This window comes from Alternaria dauci, chromosome 6 (assembly GCF_042100115.1).
Source record: "Alternaria dauci strain A2016 chromosome 6, whole genome shotgun sequence".
NCBI lineage: Eukaryota > Fungi > Ascomycota > Dothideomycetes > Pleosporales > Pleosporaceae > Alternaria > Alternaria dauci.
The window spans coordinates 330,555-348,845 of record NC_091277.1 but is presented as its reverse complement, the minus strand read 5'-3'; the positions used below and the strand labels follow the sequence as shown (position 1 = coordinate 348,845).

Sequence of the window (18,291 nt, the reverse complement as noted above, 5' to 3'; positions counted from 1 at the left end):
CGGCTCGTCTTTCTCACACAGACGGCTGAGTCGCGCGAACAGACCTCGGTTTCTCGTGCCTGCTTTGGCAAGCCCAACCACTTTGCCACTCCACTGCTACAATCGCCGCCCCACTCGGCTGCATCGCCAGAGTCCGCCTTCGCCAACTTCTGATTGTGAATGCGGCAAACTCATCGTCACTGCACAAACTTGTCCCCTCTCACATATCAAGGCCAAGCAACTTCTTCAAGATGCATCGCAAAGTGAAAGACCAATCACATCACATGTCCTATTCGGCTCACTAATACACATGATGCCTTCACATGAAAGTCACAAACCACCTCCAAGAAAACATCCCCTTAGTCCCCAATAGCGTACAGCGAATGCACCCAGCTATCCGAATCATACGCCACCAGCTTCTTCACCGCATCATCTGACATTCTTTGCGAAAAGTCAAACGTGTCGTCCAACACCCGCGCCGTAATATGCGGATAGTGCCACACAACCGCAAACTTCATCGTCTTTCCTACAGGTCTGCGGAAGTAGTTTGAGTCCCCACCCTGCAAGTTTCCCTGCCGGTGTAGAGTCGACTTTGCCCGTTCTGCGCCGTTGCTCAGGAGCTCAAAGGCGTCGAACTCGCCGCACCCGGTGGACCAACACGAGCAAGGGATGTTGTTGCGGTCGCTCCCGTATTGCAGGATGCGGGGGATGGCTGCATTGAGGAACCAGTAGGCTGGAGCGTCGGAGATCAAGCCCTGGTCTGTGCCGACGTTGGGGTAGTGGTCCATCTGGAATTCGATGAAGAAGGCCTTGGAGGAGCCGGACCAGCCGTAGTGCGAGGTTGCGCTTGGCCTCGAGTATGGACAGTCCGCGTCACACTCCTTGTTGGACAGAACTACGATTTCTGTTTCAGAGGTTTGGAGCATGCCGTTGAATGGCAGGCTCTCGGCTGCTACCTTGTCACCTCGGGGAGAGACGTAGCTGAGCGAGTTTCCAAAGGCACTGTAGACTTCAGTTTCGATATCTCAAGAATGGGGGAGGACGTACTAGTCGAAAGTACCAGACTTCTGGGGGTCGCCCAGATTAGCCATGAAGCTGAGTCCAGTGGCTTGGGCTGGTGCTGTCGAAGTGTAGTATGCAACCCGACTCCAATCGGCAGCCTGCCTTTTCACCACGGGTGATGGCGATGGCACAGGGGTATCGTAAGGCTGCCCATTGGGACGTTGAAAGACTGGTGATGTGTCTTGTGTAGACAATGGTGCTGGTGCCAATACTTGTGTTGGACTGACGTAGACCTGTCCGTTGGGCCGTTGAAAGATGGGATCATCAACATCACCGTCTTCGCAAGCGCAGTCCGGTGCTGAAGACGCGGGATCGGCGATAGATGCTGCAGCAGACGTAGCCATACACGGTAGTCGAGGACCTATATAAGTCGTGTTTGGTGCAGCCTGTGCGGTACTGGACGGGGAACAGGTTGCCTTTACCGTCACAGTGGCCGTCACTGTAGTTGGAGCGCAGCCCGCTGTTGTATTATATGTCCATTTGTTGAGACGGTTAAACCAGCTCAGCGGCGTCGACTGCGAAGGTGTAGCAGTGGTGTCAGGTACCACTGGTGCCTCTCGCTGCTCCAATGCCCGACGACGGTTGTAAAACGGCACTGTAGTTCGCTTTCGCATTGTATGCACTTCGTCTGGCAGCTGGTAGACTGCGAGCTGAGAGATGTTCATGGGTCCGCGAAGGTGCATTGATACCTGTGCTGTTAGTGATGTAACGTCTAGCAGCCACGGCCGGCCATACTTGTCCAAACAAGGGTGTCAGCTCTCCCGTGCTTGAATAGGCCACACGTTCATGACCGCAGATGCCCGTCTTTGGATCGACGAAAGTGGTCCTGTTGTAGGCGCCGGGTTGGCTGATGTTGCGGTAGGTGATTGCCCAGACTTCAGAGCAGTACTAGTTGCCATCTGAAGAAAGCTCGGCGGTACCGCGACATAGCTCGCCTGAGGTCCTGCCGTAGGCGAAAGAAATGAGGAAAACTGCGCTAAGTAGTGTATGCTTCATGTTGGATGTTCGAAAGTGACTATTGTATGAGCAATGGGGTGCGGAATAGCGTTTGCAGCGTAAAAGACAATGTTATGGGTAGGGTTGTGGTGTTGATGGAACAGAGGGTGTGGATTGATCGAACTCATCGTCGGATGTTGCTATGTAGTGCTAACACCTAACATGTGGAAGCTGCAAGTCAAGTTCACTGGAAAGCGCATGCACGTGCTTGACGAGAAAGAGTAGTATTCATTCGTAGCTACCAAACAGAATAAAGCAACCAACAGTCTGGACGATGACCTGTAAATCTGCTTCTCGTTAGTCCATGTCGCGACAAACGTATCATTGAACAAGAAGAAGTGAGAATGCGTGTCAGAATATAGGTTGAATGCACCGGCAGACCCGTGAGGGCCCGCCTAAAATAAGAGGTACCAGAAAATAGTAATAGGTTGTCATCATTGTGCAATGAAAGACGGGAGATGGTTGTACGTACCTGGAACGTAGAGCTGTCGTCGCGCTGTATGGTTAGTGCCTTTGGCAGGCCATCAGTCGCATTGCACAAAGTACTCGTCTGGCTTCAACATAGCCCGGAGACAGTCGCGCTTGCATCAGTGTTCTCGCGTTGTAAGGTGTGAGAAGGCGCGGTCGGTCGTCGCAGACTTTTTGTTAGACAGAAGCTTGGACGCTAGCCCGCACGGTCCACCACAGACCTAGCCGAGCCGCGAGAAATTGGAACTCCGAGCGCGAACTTCCAACGACTCCAAGTCTACCACACGTCTCCGTACTAATCGACCAGGTCGCCATCCCGTACATTCATTCACAATGGGTCGTCTTCACAGCAACGGAAAGGGCATATCAGCCTCCGCCATCCCCTACTCCCGCAGCGCTCCTGCGTGGTTGAAGACCACTCCCGAGCAGGTTGTCGACCAGATCTGCAAGCTCGCGAAGAAGGGTGCCACACCATCTCAGTAAGGACAATCGCATGGGAACAGGATACGGGAACGGTTTTCTAACGGAACCACAGGATTGGTGAGATCCTCCGTGACAGCCACGGTGTTGCTCAGGTCAAGGTCATCACTGGCAACAAGATCCTCCGCATCCTCAAGTCCAACGGTACGATCGCCCTATACACATGAAGCGCACGTCGACCCAGCTCTGCTCTTTCGGGAGTACCTGCGCGCTATACAAAACTGCATTTGTTGGTCTAGGCTAACATTTTGCGCTTCAAGGCCTCAGCCCCGACATCCCAGAGGACCTCTACATGCTCATCAAGAAGGCCGTTGCCGTCCGCAAGCACCTCCAGACCAACCGCAAGGACAAGGACGGCAAGTTCCGCCTCATTCTCATCGAGTCCCGTATCCACCGTGTAAGTCGACTTTGCCGTTTGCCATGTACCGAGCACGTGCTGATCCTCTGCAGCTCTCCCGTTACTACAAGACCGTTGGTGCCCTCCCCCCTACCTGGAGGTACGAGAGCGCCACCGCCTCTACCCTCGTCGCATAAGCAGATGTTGGATTGGCGTGTGTGGTAGTCTTCATGGTAGACATTTAAGTGGAGTTTCACGGGCATGGATGCTTTGCGGATACCTAGCAGGATCACGATATGGAATGAATCAATCAAAAGCATCACCTCGAATTGAATATACCCAGGATGAATTGAACGTGTCAGAATTTGATTGTTTGCGCTTGTAATGCTGATTGACTTGGGTATCATCCTTCACGACGCCTGCCTGCCTTGAACTTTTATAAACGCGCTCGCATAAGCGCGTGGTCGTCGAATGCTGTTTACCATGTTCTTCCGCTGTGAATTCATGTTTGACCAACATACCATGAACTTGCTACAGCTTGATCCTCGTCTTAACATAGTATCCAAACCATCCCCATGTTACCCTCTACCAATCCATCCCACCCCTCAAGGCCCCTCAATCTCCCTACTCTTTTGCGCCAAAAACTCACTCAACCACTTCAACGGCTTCTCTGGCTCCGTCGTAGCAAGATGCTTCATTGCCTCCAGCAAATGCGGCGTCACATGCTGATTGAGATATACTCTCGTCGGGCTACCGTGTGGAATGGGCTGCGTCGGCGCTTGAGCAGTCGGGTGCGGCGAGTTGCGCGATGACGCTGCGGGTGTGGGCGTGGGCGCTGTGGGTAAGGAAGGGGCCGATGGAGGTGCGGGTGTGCTGGTTGAAGGTGTGGGCGGGACTGTTTGGGCGGTTGGTTGGAGGTCGGATTGGGGTTGGCTGTCTTGAGCGGGTGGCTTGTGGGGGTGTTAGTAGAGCGTTTGTAGTGTGGTTGGAATGGTTGTTTGGGCGGAGGGAGCGTGGAGACTTACTGCTACTGCTGCTGCCCCGGAATCTGTCATTTCTACGTCTGTGGATTGCTCGGTGGATGCTTGTTGCGCCAGGCCGTTTGTGAGCGCAGGATCGATGTCGGGGTTTTGCGCGGCTGCTGGGTTTGGAGATGGTTCTGCCATTTTTTTTGGTAGTCTCTGATGGTTTATTCTTGCCGTTTGACGCGAATTGGCGCGGTGGGAGTAGGCGAGATTGGGTGTTTGTGGGGTTGGGATGGGCAGTTGGGTCTTTCTTGAGAGTGTCTTGGTAGCTTGAGCTACGGACGCGATTGATGTTCGGGCTAGCCTCGGCCTTTGGAGCTTCCCTTTACTTCTTACTACCACGCGCGTGTGATCGTATTTGGTTCTGCTACGAGATTCAGTCCCTCATGAACGGGAGATGTATATGAATTAGGTTTCTGAAATGAGTTGACTCTTTGAAAGCTTCTATGGATCTCATCTGCATCCTAAATATCTTTGTAGCTACGATAGTAGAGTCACTGAAGTCTGGACATGCGTGATAGAGCAGTAATTCCTCAGCTCAGATTCAAGGCATATTGGATCAGCTGGCTTCTTCTCGCGAAATTCACCCGCAAAAGTGCAGCTCGTCGCGCATCCAGTAGACAGTTATCCACTTACGCCAAGGCTAAACGTGCACGTGCCTTGAATCCGAAGCTTAAGACCCGAAAATCCAACCACCTCTTTCTCACTCTATCGACCTTCGCATCACAAGGCCGAGCTGCATAGTCATGCGCGTTAGGACTGTTCGCAAAAGCTGTAACTCATGATACAGCGGCGAAGATGGCGCCCATCACACCTCTCAATGCGGGGGACATAACTGAAAAGGCGCGCCGGGAGCTGCTTCTTCTGCTCGAGGGTGTAAGGTAATATCAACGTCGCAGATCCCTGCACCGTCTAACGTGTGCGGACAGATCAGAGGGAAGAAGAACCTCGTGCTCGAGAAAGCTCTTGCAGGCCCGCTGAACTTGCTCGTCAAGTTCTCTACGCTACAGGAATACGGCGTCGACAAGCCCTTCTTCCTCGAGAACGACAATGTCGACTCGTCTCAGCGCAACATCGTCTTCCTCGTCAGAGGCGAGAAAGCAAAGACCGTGATGGCTGTTGCTGGTAAGTGAAGCTCCCTCGGCTTCCTTACTTGTTCCTCTCCATCTGCCTCGTGGCAAGCTTTTGGCTCAAAAAGTAGGCTAGACAGACAGTATCTACTCTGCCTAGCCAGTCTTGATGCCTAAATCGATCATAGCGCTTTTATTGGATTGCCTATTCTTCCCATATAGGAACAGTCTATTGTACGGTGCTAACATACTAGATAGACCAAATCAAACGTATACGGCGAGACAGCCAAATTGAGCATGAATTCTCCATCTTCTGGGTGCCCCGTCGTACTATGACTTCCGATCAACTGCTTGAAGAGGCTGGTGTTTTAGGTGAAGCCAGTGTGAGCGAATGGCCGCTCTTCTTCGTGCCGCTTGCAGATGATGTGCTGTCGCTTGAACTTGAAGATGCCGTGTCAGATCTCTATCTCGTATGTGTGTCCTGAACCGGCTGCTAACATGACACTGACTGTGCGTAGAAGAAAGATCCGACCGCAATCTACTTGTCAGCCAAAGCACTCATGCTTCAGCAGCAGAAGTATGGTCTGTTCCCACGCATCATCGGAAAGGGTGACAACGGCAAGCGCCTCGCCGATCTCCTCATCCGTATGCGTACCGAAGTCATGGCAGGCGAGACATCTGCCAGTGGAGGACCATCGTTCATGGGCTTAGCGCCTAGCTCGAACATAGATAGCCTCATCATCGTCGACCGAGAAGTCGACTTTCCCACAGCTCTACTGACGCAGTTGACGTACGAAGGGCTCATCGACGAGGTCTTCAACATCACCGCAAACCAAACAGAGGTCGACTCTTCCATAGCTGGTGGCGCACAGCCTCAGCAAGGACAGACTGGGTCAGCGTCGACCAGTATGAAACGCAAGATCATGATTGATTCAAAAGACAGTCTGTATGCCGAACTGGGTGATGCCAACTTCGCCATTGTCGGTAATCTGCTCAATCAGGCAGCTCGTCGCCTCCAAAGCAGCACAGGACGCGATCAGCTTGCCACAAAGACGACTTCCGAGCTCCGTGACTTTGTCGCCAAGTTGCCGGGCTACCAAGCTGAACAAGCAAGCTTGAAGCTACACACTAGCTTGGCCGAGGAGATTATCAAGTTCACACGCACCGACATCTTCACGCGAAGCCTGGAAGTGCAGCAGAACATGATGTCTGGCGCCGACCCGACCACCCAGCACGACACCATAACCGAGCTCATCAACCGGGATGTACCGCTTCCTTCCATCCTCCGTCTACTCTGCCTAGAGTCTACCACCAACGCCGGCATCCGCCCGAAAGATCTTGAAACCTTCAAGCGCGCGATTATCCAGGCTTATGGCCCGCAACATATCCTCACCCTGGCTTCGCTCGAGAAAATGGGCTTGCTAGGACCACGAGGCGGCGTAAGTCTCGGCGGCGTAGGTGCACCCGCCAAACCAGGCAGCGTAACAAACTATACGCCCTTGCGAAAGAGTCTGAAGCTCTGGGACGACGAGGTTAACGAAGCGAGTCCAAACGACATCAGCTACACCTTCTCCGGCTATGCGCCTCTCAGCGTCCGCATAATCCAATCCATCATCCAAAAACACACCCTCGCCAACGTCATCAAACCGCCATCCGACCCTCGAGCAAGCGCTCAAGCCAATCCCCTCGCCCAAGGCCTCCGCATCTTCGACGACGCGAGCAAATATATCCGTGGCGCAACGTTCGACGAGACGCAGAAGGGTGAAGAGAAGGCAGTCAAGGCAAGACAGCTGTTGAATGGAAGTGCGGGCGAGAAGAACAAGACTATTGTTGTGTTCTTCCTGGGCGGTGTGACGAGAGCTGAGATTGCGGCGTTGAGGTTTGTGGGAGACAAGTTGAAGGAGAGTGGTGGCGAGGGGAGAGGATCGAAGATTGTGGTTTGTGCAACGAATGTGGTCAAGGGTGAGGGGTTGGTGGGCAGTGCGATTGAGAGGAAGAAGTTTGGGGGTTGATGTGGGGGATTGCGGGAGATGGTGTAGGGAGTCTGGTGGGTAGCGATCTGGAACACTATAATGGATGTCTCTTCGTAGGGTGTTGGTTCCACCTCACATCGCGCGTCAGCACATTACGATCCCTTTCTCTAGTGTCGTTCACTTACTAACCAAATGCAGCTTACCTTGTCGAAGGAATGACAGATGGCATAGGGGATATATCATCAACTACCACGTTCATGGTTGTATGCGATGTCAAATAAAACCCCTGCTTTCCACGTTCACTTCGCATTGCTCTAATCTTACAGAAGAAACTACAACTCCCACTATGAAACCCTGTTTCCTTCCATCCACAACCCTTTATGCGGTACCCGGTGCAAATGCTGCAGCTATACCAACGAGCTTGACACCGAGTACCTCCTGTTGCTCCCCTGGACGCAAGTCATCCTTCACAGGGTACCTTGCCTCGAAGCGGATACTCCTTCCTTCGACGATCAACGCAACCTCATAATGGACCTCCCAGTAGCGTTTCTGAGAACCTGCGTATTTGCTGAACTCGGATGGGTACTGTGGCTCGATACGGCCTTCTTCTCTCAATCGTGTGAGATCTGCCGTGAGAAAGCCGACCATTACAGCTCCTATTGTAACGTTAGCTTTGCACGAGCATTGAGGGTCAAGCTTACCTTTGTTCGCCGCGTTTGTTTTCCTGTAATGGTTTGGGTGACTTTTATCAGAAACCCATAGCTGTTCAGCGCTCAGAAGCTTCTTCTTTGTCAAGGGGAAGGTATGCTTGACAGGAAAGATGAAGGCTTGCATGTTCTCGACTCTTTCGCCCTGTCTCAAAGTCAATCGAGCGTACTCATCGGTTCGTAGAATAAAGTATTTACTGCTTGTAAGACCCATCGAATAGTTTCGTCAACGTATCGTTCGCCGTCAATACCGTTGATGCGACATTTTGTTCGGCTGTGGGCTTCTATGTGATCAGGTTCGTATGGCTCACTGATGATGAATCCATAACTGCATTGTGTGATGCGGCTGGGACCAAATCTTTTGTTGAGTGCTCGGAGGACTGCACCTCTAGCTACCGCGGTGGACCTAGATACTGGTTAGTCTACGCTATCCAACTTGTAAAGTTAAGAGCAGGAATGACAGACGGGTTTCGTGGAACCACGAGATCAATGTCTCTTCCCCTGGATTCCGAACGTTCTGCAAGGTAGTTTCTAAGGTAACTTTGGAGTGAGGGTGATTGGCCAAATCCACCAGTCAAAATGACCTTCTCGACCCATCGATTCTTGTTCTCCGCAAGCTCCAGTTGATTCTCGAGAACTTCCTTGGCGGCAACTAGCGATGGCTGGAAGAACCTTTTCATGGTTTTCCTGAAAGAAGGGAATAAGCCTCTGCAATTCTGCGGGGGAAAGAGAATTACCTTTTCAATTCGAGATTGTTTGGATAAAAGCCTTTCTTCTGGTTCTCTCTGAGATTCTCGATGTGTACTCTGTATGTCTCCTCTCTACGCTTTGTGGTATCGATGATACGTTTCTGGTAATTCTCGAAGATAGTCGTTCTGATCTGCACGATGCTTTCCAGGGACCTTGGGTTATGTGGGTCATCAATGAGGTATGTCTCGTTCGCGAGCTTCTGTAGCAGCTTTTCCGCGTATCTTTCATTAATGAAGCTTGCACCGCATAGCCGATCTTCACCGAGTTAGACTTGTTGATATGATTCGTGGACTGACTTACTATCTGGGGGAATAACTTCCTCGGCCAACCGCACGGGGTCGCCATTCACGCATCTGTACGTCACAGCATCTACTGTGCCTCCTCCCGCATCAAGGATGACAACTGTCTCATTGCTCTATGCAATTTTGTTAGCAAACGGTTCTCTTATGATCAGAAACGCTTACATAAAGTTCACTTCTTGCCTCTGCAAGAATACACTCAGCCGCAGCCTCTGGCTCCGAGATTATGAATAAGTTGCAGACGTCGTCTCCAGCATTTTTGCTGAGAGAGACATCCTTCACAGCCTCTTCCAGTGCTGTCTGCATAACCCGACATGCGGCAACAGGCCATTTGGCTGGTACACACAACACAAACTCGATGAGCATTTCTTGTTGGAGCTCACTCGAGGAAAGTAGTTGTGCTTTTGTATGGTCCAGTAAATGCGTCAGATAGTGCTTATAGATATCCGTGTCTTTTTCGATGATGCGTTGTTTCTTTAACGCTGTCAAGGTCGACCTGAGTTCATCTCGAATGTGATCAGTGTCGCTGTCGGAAATAAGGTTGAGCTTGATTCTGGTAAGTGGTCGAGCCTCATCTCGGGGAGCGTTCATGATATTGAGCTTTTGCTGAACCTCGTAACCCCAGTACCGATCCACTTTACTCGGAGCAGTGGCTCTGGGCTGTTTTCTGGCAAGGTCCTCAACTCCATTACTGTCGTCAAACTGCAGTCTCGACTCCTGGTCCTCGGAATCATCATCTTCACTGCTTGACTCTTCGTTATCGCTCATTGAGCTTTGACGGCTGTCATTGGTTGCGTCGAAGGATCGCTGCCTCCAGCTTCCCGCACGTCCATCGTCGTACCACAACTCAGTTGGTACATCTTGCCTGAAGTCCATTACACCTGGTGGAGGCTCGTAACCTGGATACTTGCCGATGCATTTCACGTGGCTTATGTCCACTCTTTCGGGCAAGACGCCTTTCGGGATAATGGTGTATGCAACGGAGGTGAATGTTGTACCGAAGTCGATAGCGATAATCATACGATCTTCGTGGACATTGCTGATAGGGTCATGATCCATCTCGCGCTCGTCCATAGTAAGGTCGTCCTCTTCCACTGTCATCTCGACGTCCGAATCTTGAAAGACATTCTCAAAGACCGATTCTGGGCCAAGGTCAATGTGACCATACATGACCTTAGAGCTTCGGGTTGAAATCGTCATATTTTCATGCGTGTGTCATGGGGAAATGACCAACTGGTCTAGTAAAGTGACAAGAAGGGGAGCAACAACAACTGTAAGTGTTTACAAGTTCGTGACTGCTAGAACAGATCATGTGAGAAAGGCATGGCTGAGTACATAGCCCACTTGTCTTCATTAGCGCCAGGCACAGCCACGTTAACGGAAACGGAAAAAAAGGGCGACAGGACGCGTTTCGCAATGAAAGTCATGCTTGCTGCCTGCTTGGCGATATTCATGCAAACAGGGACGGAATCCTTCCATCACCCTGCATGAAGGCACACTAGCCACTATTGGAAACACACTCATCCCGAACCCCTGAAACCTTGGAAGTGTGCAAGAAATGGGCAGATTTCCAAAAAGCTCATGTAGCCTGCCTCGATATCTCTCAAGAAAACTCTCTAGCATATGGACATCGGTATTACATACACCACTATTTCTTAATAATTGTCCTCCAGTCCAAATGGCGATTCCAATCCTGTGCGAGATCTTGGCGATCCTGGATTTTCTTGTCAAGGGCCCCACGACTAGGTCGGTGCAGGACGACGACTTTGAGGAATACAAAGAGGAAATCTTTACAAGAATTTCGCGGCGCTTAGAAAACCCGTTGACGACTAAGGAAATCGAACAACACCTGTTGCAGGCGCTACGAGCCAGAAGAGACTACCCCGATCATATGATCGACTTACTTCTCCTTCAAGGTAGTTCCACGATTGGAGTCGACCGCGAGAGTGAACGACAAATCAAGAAGCATGTAGACCTTCTTTATTTGAGCGATGCTTCGAAGGAAGCGCTGCGGCCTCGACGCGCGCGATCAGTCCTTTCGGACGGTCTTAAGCAACAGAAGAGAGTTCCAAGCGTTGTGACATCAAAATCGCTGGAGAGCTCCAGACGAACTGCATATTCACCAAGGACCAATAAGGCCAGTGCAATATCGAAAGCGAGGAAGACGCGGAAGGTAATTTTCTCAACGTTATGTATGCCAGGAATGCTGATTCGAACAGCGAAAACGCAGAACGGCACGACATGAAGCAACAAGATCTGACAATCTTGTTCCAAGTATCGAAAACGCTAGGGTGTTGAATCGCTCACAAGCCACCATTCCTCCGAAGGCGATTAAGGATATGCCAATCTCGATCTCAGATGAATCATCGTCTGGGCGACAGAGATCAATCTTTGGAACTTCGAAGCCGAGCGATGACTTAGTTCATTCACGTGTACCAATTCATGATACCTCTGACGACTCATGTCCATCTGCAGCAGTCTCTGAGTCTACTCACGCAGTCATGACTTCTGAACTGGCCTTTTACAAAGAGCACTACGAAAAAGCTGAAGAGAAATGTCGCATACTGGAAAATCAGCGGCGAGAGATTGAGCGTCTAGGGCAAATACCGGAAAATACGACAAAAGTTCTCAAGCAAATCACTCGAAAAATTACTATTCAGAAAAGAAGCCTCGAAGATCGAACGACTCTCGAACGATATTTTTCCTTCAGCAACGCTCCAGATGCTATGTCAAACTCGCATCGATTCATTGGTTTGTTCCAAATTCTGAAGGGCAACATCGATGAAGTGCTAGTTATGAATGGCGCTAAGGAATATCCTATCGAGAACCTCCTGAGCATTTCCGCCGATTTGGACGGTCTCTTGATCAACGTCTTTGGATCTCATATTCTTTGCAAGTCCAAAGCAACACCAAGGACCTTTCCGACCGCAACCTCTTTTGAGCTTGTAAAAGCTCTCACGGGAGCTGCTATCTATAGCTGGATATTCGGGGCGGAGTTCCAATCGCATGTGATGGGCATCACACCATTCTTGCAAGCATACCGCACCCTCATCGCCGCTTGTTGTAAGTCTGAATCTACCGCCTTCTCGAGTCACAGGGCTTACGCATTATAGGCGGTTACGAAAGTCTCTGCAACCTGGACTTTGCAGTCCATCAGTCTATCATAGAAAGTGAAAGCTTTAAGGAAGTCATCATTCCAACTATGAGCGAAATGTTCACGAAGCGCCTGACACGTGCACTCCAACCTTTTTTCTGCAAAAGTTTGAAACCCAAAGCCACCAAGAAACTGCAATCTTCTCTAGGCGCCGTCTTCAAAACGGCAGTAGAGATTCGATCGGAGTCTTTGTTAAGCGCCAGTCGTTTCGAATTGATATGGCCTGTAGCAGGATCAGAGGCTAGCGAAGCCGAGATGAAAGCGATCAACTCAAGCCAGACAGGCGACGCGAATGTAGTCAGGTTACCTCTCCTTCCGGGCTTACGCGCATACTCCAAGAAGAAGACGATGGTTGAGTATTGCGGATTTGCAAAGGATACATCGACCAGTCCGAGTCCAGAGTACGTGGTGAAAGCATTGGTACTTCACTGATACAAGACATGCATTCGGGAGGTCGCTGGAGTCATATATGGTATTGATTACGTATCGCTTCTAGACAGCTTGTAAAGAAGAATAAGAGGGTACTGACCTTTTCCCTACTTCCACATAATTAACTGTTCCTCAAAGCACAGCCAACGATTCCTGTAAAACAATACTTAGGTATCTCCATCAGGAGACTTAAAGGCAGCTCTGTACAATCGTGGACTTTTTCCCTACCGCAGCCTGTTGGTGAAGTTGCGTGACAGTTTGCAAAGCCTCCAGCTTAGTCCCCATCCTTCTGGCAATCGCTATCAGCGGGGTTCCGTCTTTCCGCGGCATGCTGGTTGGCGGCTGAGCCGCCGCAACGACTACGCCACCTCAACAACTGTGCCGCTTGAAGGATCGCGCCGCCTGAGTCAACGACCGGCTTGGGAATCCTTGTACTTGCATGAATTCAACGATTAGCCAGGTTCTGATTGGATTTTCTGATGCAACATCTTGGTTCTGAGGCAGCGCTCATACGGTATGGGAGGCCTACGATAAGGAAAGAAGCAGTACCCAGATAGAGCTGCTGCAGCCTGAAGCGTCAATCATTGTGTTGATCATCTCCATTTTGCACCGTTATTATGACGTATTCTGTGCCAACGATGGGACTCGTTCTAGGTGGTGTTTTGAAAGAGTAGGGGCTCTTGCTAGGCTCCTGTAGATCTCGACGCATACATTAATTTATTGTGCACAAACGATGGAGAACAATGAGTACATCTGCTCGCGCCCCGTCTGACCAACGCCGGCCGCGCAGTAAAGTAAGGTTGTAACAATACCACACGAGCGGGAGAAATGAGCACTGTTCACAATGTGAAAAGACGCGTTTCACGTGTTCGTGGAGCTGCCCAAACAGGTTCCCAAAATCATGGAAGTATTGGCGCTGACGAGCGTATATGGGCTCAGCCTCGTCAGGAAAGCCTGAGCGCCTGGGTGAGACAACATCTAAGCAACCGAGAATCTTTATGCAGGGGTTCACCAGGCTTTGACACGCTCAGCTCAGCCACTTTGACCTCGACTAGTTTGTCGGCTACCAAATGAATCATCTTGTGACAAAAGTATCATTCTTCCACCTGCCATACAGCCGTGAGAAGAATCGCTCCAACATCGCTAATGCCACCGAAGAAAGATCAGTTATCGCCGGCAGACTTGCGCCAGCAAGTCCTCAACCACGGCATCCGGTTTCACGGACCAGTGCCTCCATCAGAATGGCCGCGCGAGTATGAAAACTACTTCAAGGTCATACGCACACTGCAGTTCTTGCGCTATGAGGAGTACAAAGAAGCCCAGTGTATTCCTTCTAGTCGTAAAGTGGACTACCAGAAACGCGTCAGGGATCTTCGTGGCAAAGTCAAACATCTACTTGACGATGTCAACCCTAATGAATCTTCATGGCGCGAGCTCGAAGGCCCCATATTCGGCAAATTCGACAAACCTGTCATATGGTACATTACGATCCTGCCAAATTTCCACACAGCTGGGCTGATTTGAAAAAGTGAAAAATGCAATAACGAACTGACAAAGTCCGACTTTGAAGCCAATCCATCCGATGTAGATCGTCAGATTAAACTTGAAGCCAAAAGAAACATGAGACGAGTTTGCGCCTGCAGTAGTAAGCGGCCTGAACAACAGGCGATAGATCAGTAAGAAGCCTCATCTATCCTATAGACTGTGTGCTAACGAACTAGTGACGAAGAATCTGGATCTATCTTTTGCTCGGTAAAAGAGGAGCCTATTACACACGCATCTGGAGACAATCTTGATAGATTAAGGATCTCCATGCAGCCAGACACCGTAATCGGATTGCGATCTCCAGGATCCATAGATTGGAGTCAAACCCATTTTCCAGCAAAATGGAGACGACATCTATTTCTACCGTTTCTCGTTATAGAAGCAAAGAAGGAGAAAGACGCGCCCGGTTTTCGATCGATCCAGTACCAGACCGCCTTTCCTGTCCGACGTTTTTTGAAGGCTCAGTCTGACATAGATAGTCGCGATACATCCTCCGAGCCATGCTTAGTCTGGTTTTTCGCATATCAAGGTGAACAATGGCGGCTACATGCCGGCACTTTGGATCAAGATAAAGTAGTGAGTTCTATTTCTCAACCAAGTCGGACTTATGAGCTGATTTCGCCAATCTCTGCAGAGAATCTACGATTTATGGCAAGGGACGATACAGTCACAAGACGGAGCACTGCAACTTCTACTAATCGTTGATTACATCTGGTCATGGGCGCGGGATGTATATCGCACGGCCATCAGGGAGCTCATCATGAGTTCAACGACTAGCTTTCGTGATATTACCCCAGTATCCACCGGTCGATTCCGCCATTCCGTTTCGCTTTGTCCCACCTCAAGCTCAGCGCCAGCATCGCAAGATCCAGACGATACACAGGTCGATGGGATCATGGCTGAATACAATCGATCTCAGCAGCAGCAAGTCATAGAATCAGTGATTCTACCGGACGCAAAGTCTCATCCATTCCTTCGCTGGGCAGTCGGTCGCCCGGACTCCCCTTCCTGGACTACTTTTGGCAGCATTCGCCATGCCAACATCGTACAGTTCGAATTTCAGTATTACAGACAAAGCGCAGCTGCTACTTTTCGGGGTGAGAACAGGTTGTCAAACGCAAATTCGATATTAAAAGCAGTCTCAGAAGATAACTCAATCAGCATATCCAGGGAACAGTTAGATGATGTCGCATCTATCTGGGGAACGCGCGTTCGACCGACATGGGACCTTGGAACGGCACGTACTGTGCGAGCGACGTTCTACTTCCAGACGTACTGTGATGAATCTTCATGGCAAATCAAGCGAGTATTGCACTGCATCGTATGGGAAGCAGAGCAACTTCATACGTCAAGTGAGAGCAACGTGGAGAACTTCATGCCGGTCATGTTGCAAGTTCGTAATATCCATAGTAGAGACTCGGTGTGCCTTGCTCTACGATCCACGGATTTGATTCTGCAGCCAAAATTAGGAGAGCGGGGTCTTGGCTGGGTGTTGTCAGAAGACAGTGATTTCCCAGAGGACACATCAAGTATTTTCAGTGGACTTGCAGCTGGAAGAAGTCACGATGTTCTATGTGTACGCCGTGTCGGTCTTGACAGTGGACTTTTTTGGACTACATCCGTCTTACACAGTCATAACCAATGCGCATCCGTACCATGGGAAAAGGACACAAGAACTGGAGACTCTCTGATTGCTATTCGTTCCTCCTTGTGGCCTAATAGTAGTCCCAGGTTTTGCTTGTTCGTACTCTCCGAGACTGACTACGAATTGGGGAGCGAGCTTGTCCATTTGCTCGAGGAAGCTGTTTTGAGGAACAGTTACTATGCAGATGGAAACTATCGATTGAGTGAACATGACATACGAACACTTCGTCGATGGCGCAAGGCACTTGTGTCTGAGAGGACGAGCTGTGCGTGATCATGTAGAGTATCCTCGCAACAAATAAATTGGCAGTATTCACATAACTAACGTTAGACTACCTTGTGTAACTATTACAGTTGTCTATAAGCCGATACTCTTTACATCGTGGATAATATCATGCAAGTGCTCGAGGTATGATAACCTGTCCAATAATCGCACATCTACCAGTCCGCTCCTAATGTATCGCCCGACCAAGCTCATCATGGTTTGCATCCCACTCAGCTACCTCAGCATTGGGTACGCGCACCAGTCGATGTGTATTGGCACCATTATCGTCCACGTTAACTACCTGTGACCTGATAACGTAGTTACCCCATCGTGGAAGTACCTTCATCCACAGGTAGTAATAAGCACCGCAGATACCGATCACCGCGATCCCCACGATCATGTAAGTGGCATAGAAAAAGCTAACAGTGCCAGCGTTGATACCACCCACTGGAGGAATCCACGGCATGACAAGTAGATAGAGCTGCGAGAGTAGATATAGGATGACGACAGCCCACCAAGCCCTGAAATCGGATCGAGGAGTACCGGACCGGTCGCGACGTCGGCGGAGGAAAATGAGTCCCATGCCTAAAGCCACATGGAATATGGCATCTGGATATGATTTCAGCGAGACAACGAACTGGAATGCGTCGCCCGCCGGAGGCGCCACAATCATAATGACAGTGAACACCCATTTCAGAAGATAAGGACCGAGTGGTGTACCGAAAGGCTTCGTCGACACCCAGAACTCCGTCCATGGGAGTACACCTTGGCGGGCAATCTCGCGGATCTGTCTGGACTGGCCAATCAAAACGGCTAACAGGTTGCCGAAAGAACTGAGCAAGACGCAGAAGTTGAGGGCTGACTCGGCGGCGGATCCGAAAGCGGTGCGGAAGAATACAGCTGCGGCTAGCTCGCTCGACTTGATGAATACCTCTTTGGGAACGGCGGCAAAATAGGCAATATTGCAGAGGAAGTAGAGGATAAACACGATCAACAGCGACGCGGTAGCGTTCTTCTTGAGAGTCGGCATAGGATTCTTGATCTCGTTGGCCATATTGAAGGCATTTTGCCACCCAGAGAAGGCGAAGGTGATGTTAACCATGGCTTGTGAGAGGTTATATCCGCTGGAAGTCGTTCCGCTCATGCCGTTGCCATTTTTGAAGTTGATGCCGGGGTTTTCCACACGGGGCGCATGACCTCCAAGGATGACAAAGCCGGAGATCGAGATGAAGACAAGAAGTAATAACTTCAAAGCTCCGATTCCATTGATCGCCCATAAAGAGTACCTGTTGTGTGCTACCACACAAATGACGGCAAACGTGTATGCAGCAATAGCGACACCCTTGAGCTCCCATGGATCCGGCGCGCGTCCAACGATACGCCACAGATAGTTGGATAATACGACAGCGTTGCTGCTGCTGAAAGATAGGAGGACGGATTGGACGGCAAAAGTTACCGGGAAGAAGTGCTTAGGTCTAGGATAACTCTGTTCGAGCCACACGACCTCCGAACCGCTTCGATTGGGGAAGAAGCTGGTGAATTCCAGATATACGCCGAGGCCGGCGGCGGCTAGGATGAAACCGATAACCCAGTAGATCAGAGCCAGGCCCACGGAACCTGTCAGACGAAGAATCGTAGCTGGCGTAGAGAAGATACCGGTGCCGATCATGTGGTTGACGTTGAGAAAGATGATCGTAAGCCAGTTGACGTGGTAGCCCAGTGGTGAATGCGTCTCTACAGGCGCCCCTACAGCTTCCTGATAGCCGGACGCGCCATTTCCTGCCTTCTGATGGACGTAGGCTAGATTTCCGTCATGGATAACGGATAGCTCGCTGTCCGAGCTATTGTTGTCGGGAGTCACCTGGCTTGTGGTCGTCTGCGGTCCGATCTTGGAGAGTAATCCCATGTTGTTGTCGTCTAGGGATCTGGTCGAGAGAGCGGTAGAGTCCGAGTGATATCAGGTGCCTAACGAATCTCGGTCCCAAGGTCTTGTCCTGCCATATGAATAAGAATGTGAGGGACGGTACGTTTATCGGGGCGTGGGTCGTCTGGAATGACGTGCTGTGAGAACAAGATTCATGTACCATGGCAAGAATCCAAGAAAGGAA

The 18,291-nt window shown here is 50.4% G+C and overlaps 6 protein-coding genes across 6 annotated transcripts; 2 read left to right on the top strand and 4 right to left on the bottom strand.

The window, feature by feature from the left end:
• Positions 1-338: 338 nt before the first annotated feature.
• On the bottom strand, positions 339-1,070 carry ACET3X_006461 (uncharacterized protein; the record flags this gene model as incomplete). Its single annotated transcript, XM_069453445.1, has 2 exons — positions 339-981; positions 1,027-1,070. 2 exons carry the CDS (start codon positions 1,068-1,070, stop codon positions 339-341), a joined length of 687 nt encoding a protein of 228 aa, XP_069305229.1.
• A 1,688-nt stretch (positions 1,071-2,758) lies between these two features.
• On the top strand, positions 2,759-3,666 carry ACET3X_006460 (40S ribosomal protein uS15). Its single transcript, XM_069453444.1, has 4 exons — positions 2,759-2,984; positions 3,041-3,129; positions 3,246-3,382; positions 3,436-3,666. Exons 1-4 carry the CDS (start codon positions 2,839-2,841, stop codon positions 3,517-3,519), a joined length of 456 nt encoding a protein of 151 aa, XP_069305228.1. The 5' UTR covers positions 2,759-2,838; the 3' UTR covers positions 3,520-3,666.
• A 261-nt stretch (positions 3,667-3,927) lies between these two features.
• Positions 3,928-4,597, bottom strand: ACET3X_006459 (uncharacterized protein; the record flags this gene model as incomplete). The annotated part of the gene is made up of 2 exons (XM_069453443.1): positions 4,348-4,597; positions 3,928-4,272 (listed from the first exon to the last, which is right to left on the bottom strand). Exons 1-2 carry the CDS (start codon positions 4,486-4,488, stop codon positions 3,928-3,930), a joined length of 486 nt encoding a protein of 161 aa, XP_069305227.1. The 5' UTR covers positions 4,489-4,597.
• A 455-nt stretch (positions 4,598-5,052) lies between these two features.
• ACET3X_006458 (uncharacterized protein) lies at positions 5,053-7,479 on the top strand. Its single transcript, XM_069453441.1, has 4 exons — positions 5,053-5,223; positions 5,277-5,472; positions 5,676-5,887; positions 5,936-7,479. The coding sequence occupies exons 1-4, from the start codon at positions 5,146-5,148 to the stop codon at positions 7,427-7,429; spliced, it is 1,980 nt and encodes a 659-aa protein (XP_069305226.1). The 5' UTR covers positions 5,053-5,145; the 3' UTR covers positions 7,430-7,479.
• A 196-nt stretch (positions 7,480-7,675) lies between these two features.
• ACET3X_006457 (uncharacterized protein) lies at positions 7,676-10,487 on the bottom strand. Its single transcript, XM_069453440.1, has 7 exons — positions 9,312-10,487; positions 9,148-9,262; positions 8,835-9,102; positions 8,563-8,784; positions 8,296-8,503; positions 8,092-8,242; positions 7,676-8,046 (listed from the first exon to the last, which is right to left on the bottom strand). The coding sequence occupies exons 1-7, from the start codon at positions 10,344-10,346 to the stop codon at positions 7,769-7,771; spliced, it is 2,277 nt and encodes a 758-aa protein (XP_069305225.1). The 5' UTR covers positions 10,347-10,487; the 3' UTR covers positions 7,676-7,768.
• Positions 10,488-16,370: 5,883 nt separating this feature from the next.
• On the bottom strand, positions 16,371-18,089 carry ACET3X_006456 (uncharacterized protein; the record flags this gene model as incomplete). The annotated part of the gene is made up of 1 exon (XM_069453439.1): positions 16,371-18,089. The coding sequence occupies one exon, from the start codon at positions 18,087-18,089 to the stop codon at positions 16,371-16,373; it is 1,719 nt and encodes a 572-aa protein (XP_069305224.1).
• Between the last annotated feature and the right edge of the window lie 202 nt (positions 18,090-18,291).

Bases quoted from the DNA above. Each gene is read 5' to 3' on its own strand.
- ACET3X_006460 (XM_069453444.1), top strand. From the start codon at position 2,839: ATGGGTCGTCTTCACAGCAACGGAAAGGGCATATCAGCCTCCGCCATC. The intron at 3,130-3,245 runs GTACGATCGCCC...TTGCGCTTCAAG, and splicing joins CCGCATCCTCAAGTCCAACG to GCCTCAGCCCCGACATCCCA. The intron at 3,383-3,435 runs GTAAGTCGACTT...GATCCTCTGCAG, and splicing joins TCGAGTCCCGTATCCACCGT to CTCTCCCGTTACTACAAGAC.
- ACET3X_006457 (XM_069453440.1), bottom strand. From the start codon at position 10,346: ATGACGATTTCAACCCGAAGCTCTAAGGTCATGTATGGTCACATTGAC. The intron at 9,263-9,311 runs GTAAGCGTTTCT...AAAATTGCATAG, and splicing joins AGGCAAGAAGTGAACTTTAT to AGCAATGAGACAGTTGTCAT. The intron at 8,504-8,562 runs GTCTGTCATTCC...ACCAGTATCTAG, and splicing joins CTCGTGGTTCCACGAAACCC to GTCCACCGCGGTAGCTAGAG.
- ACET3X_006458 (XM_069453441.1), top strand. From the start codon at position 5,146: ATGGCGCCCATCACACCTCTCAATGCGGGGGACATAACTGAAAAGGCG. The intron at 5,224-5,276 runs GTAAGGTAATAT...GTGTGCGGACAG, and splicing joins TGCTTCTTCTGCTCGAGGGT to ATCAGAGGGAAGAAGAACCT. The intron at 5,888-5,935 runs GTATGTGTGTCC...GACTGTGCGTAG, and splicing joins CCGTGTCAGATCTCTATCTC to AAGAAAGATCCGACCGCAAT.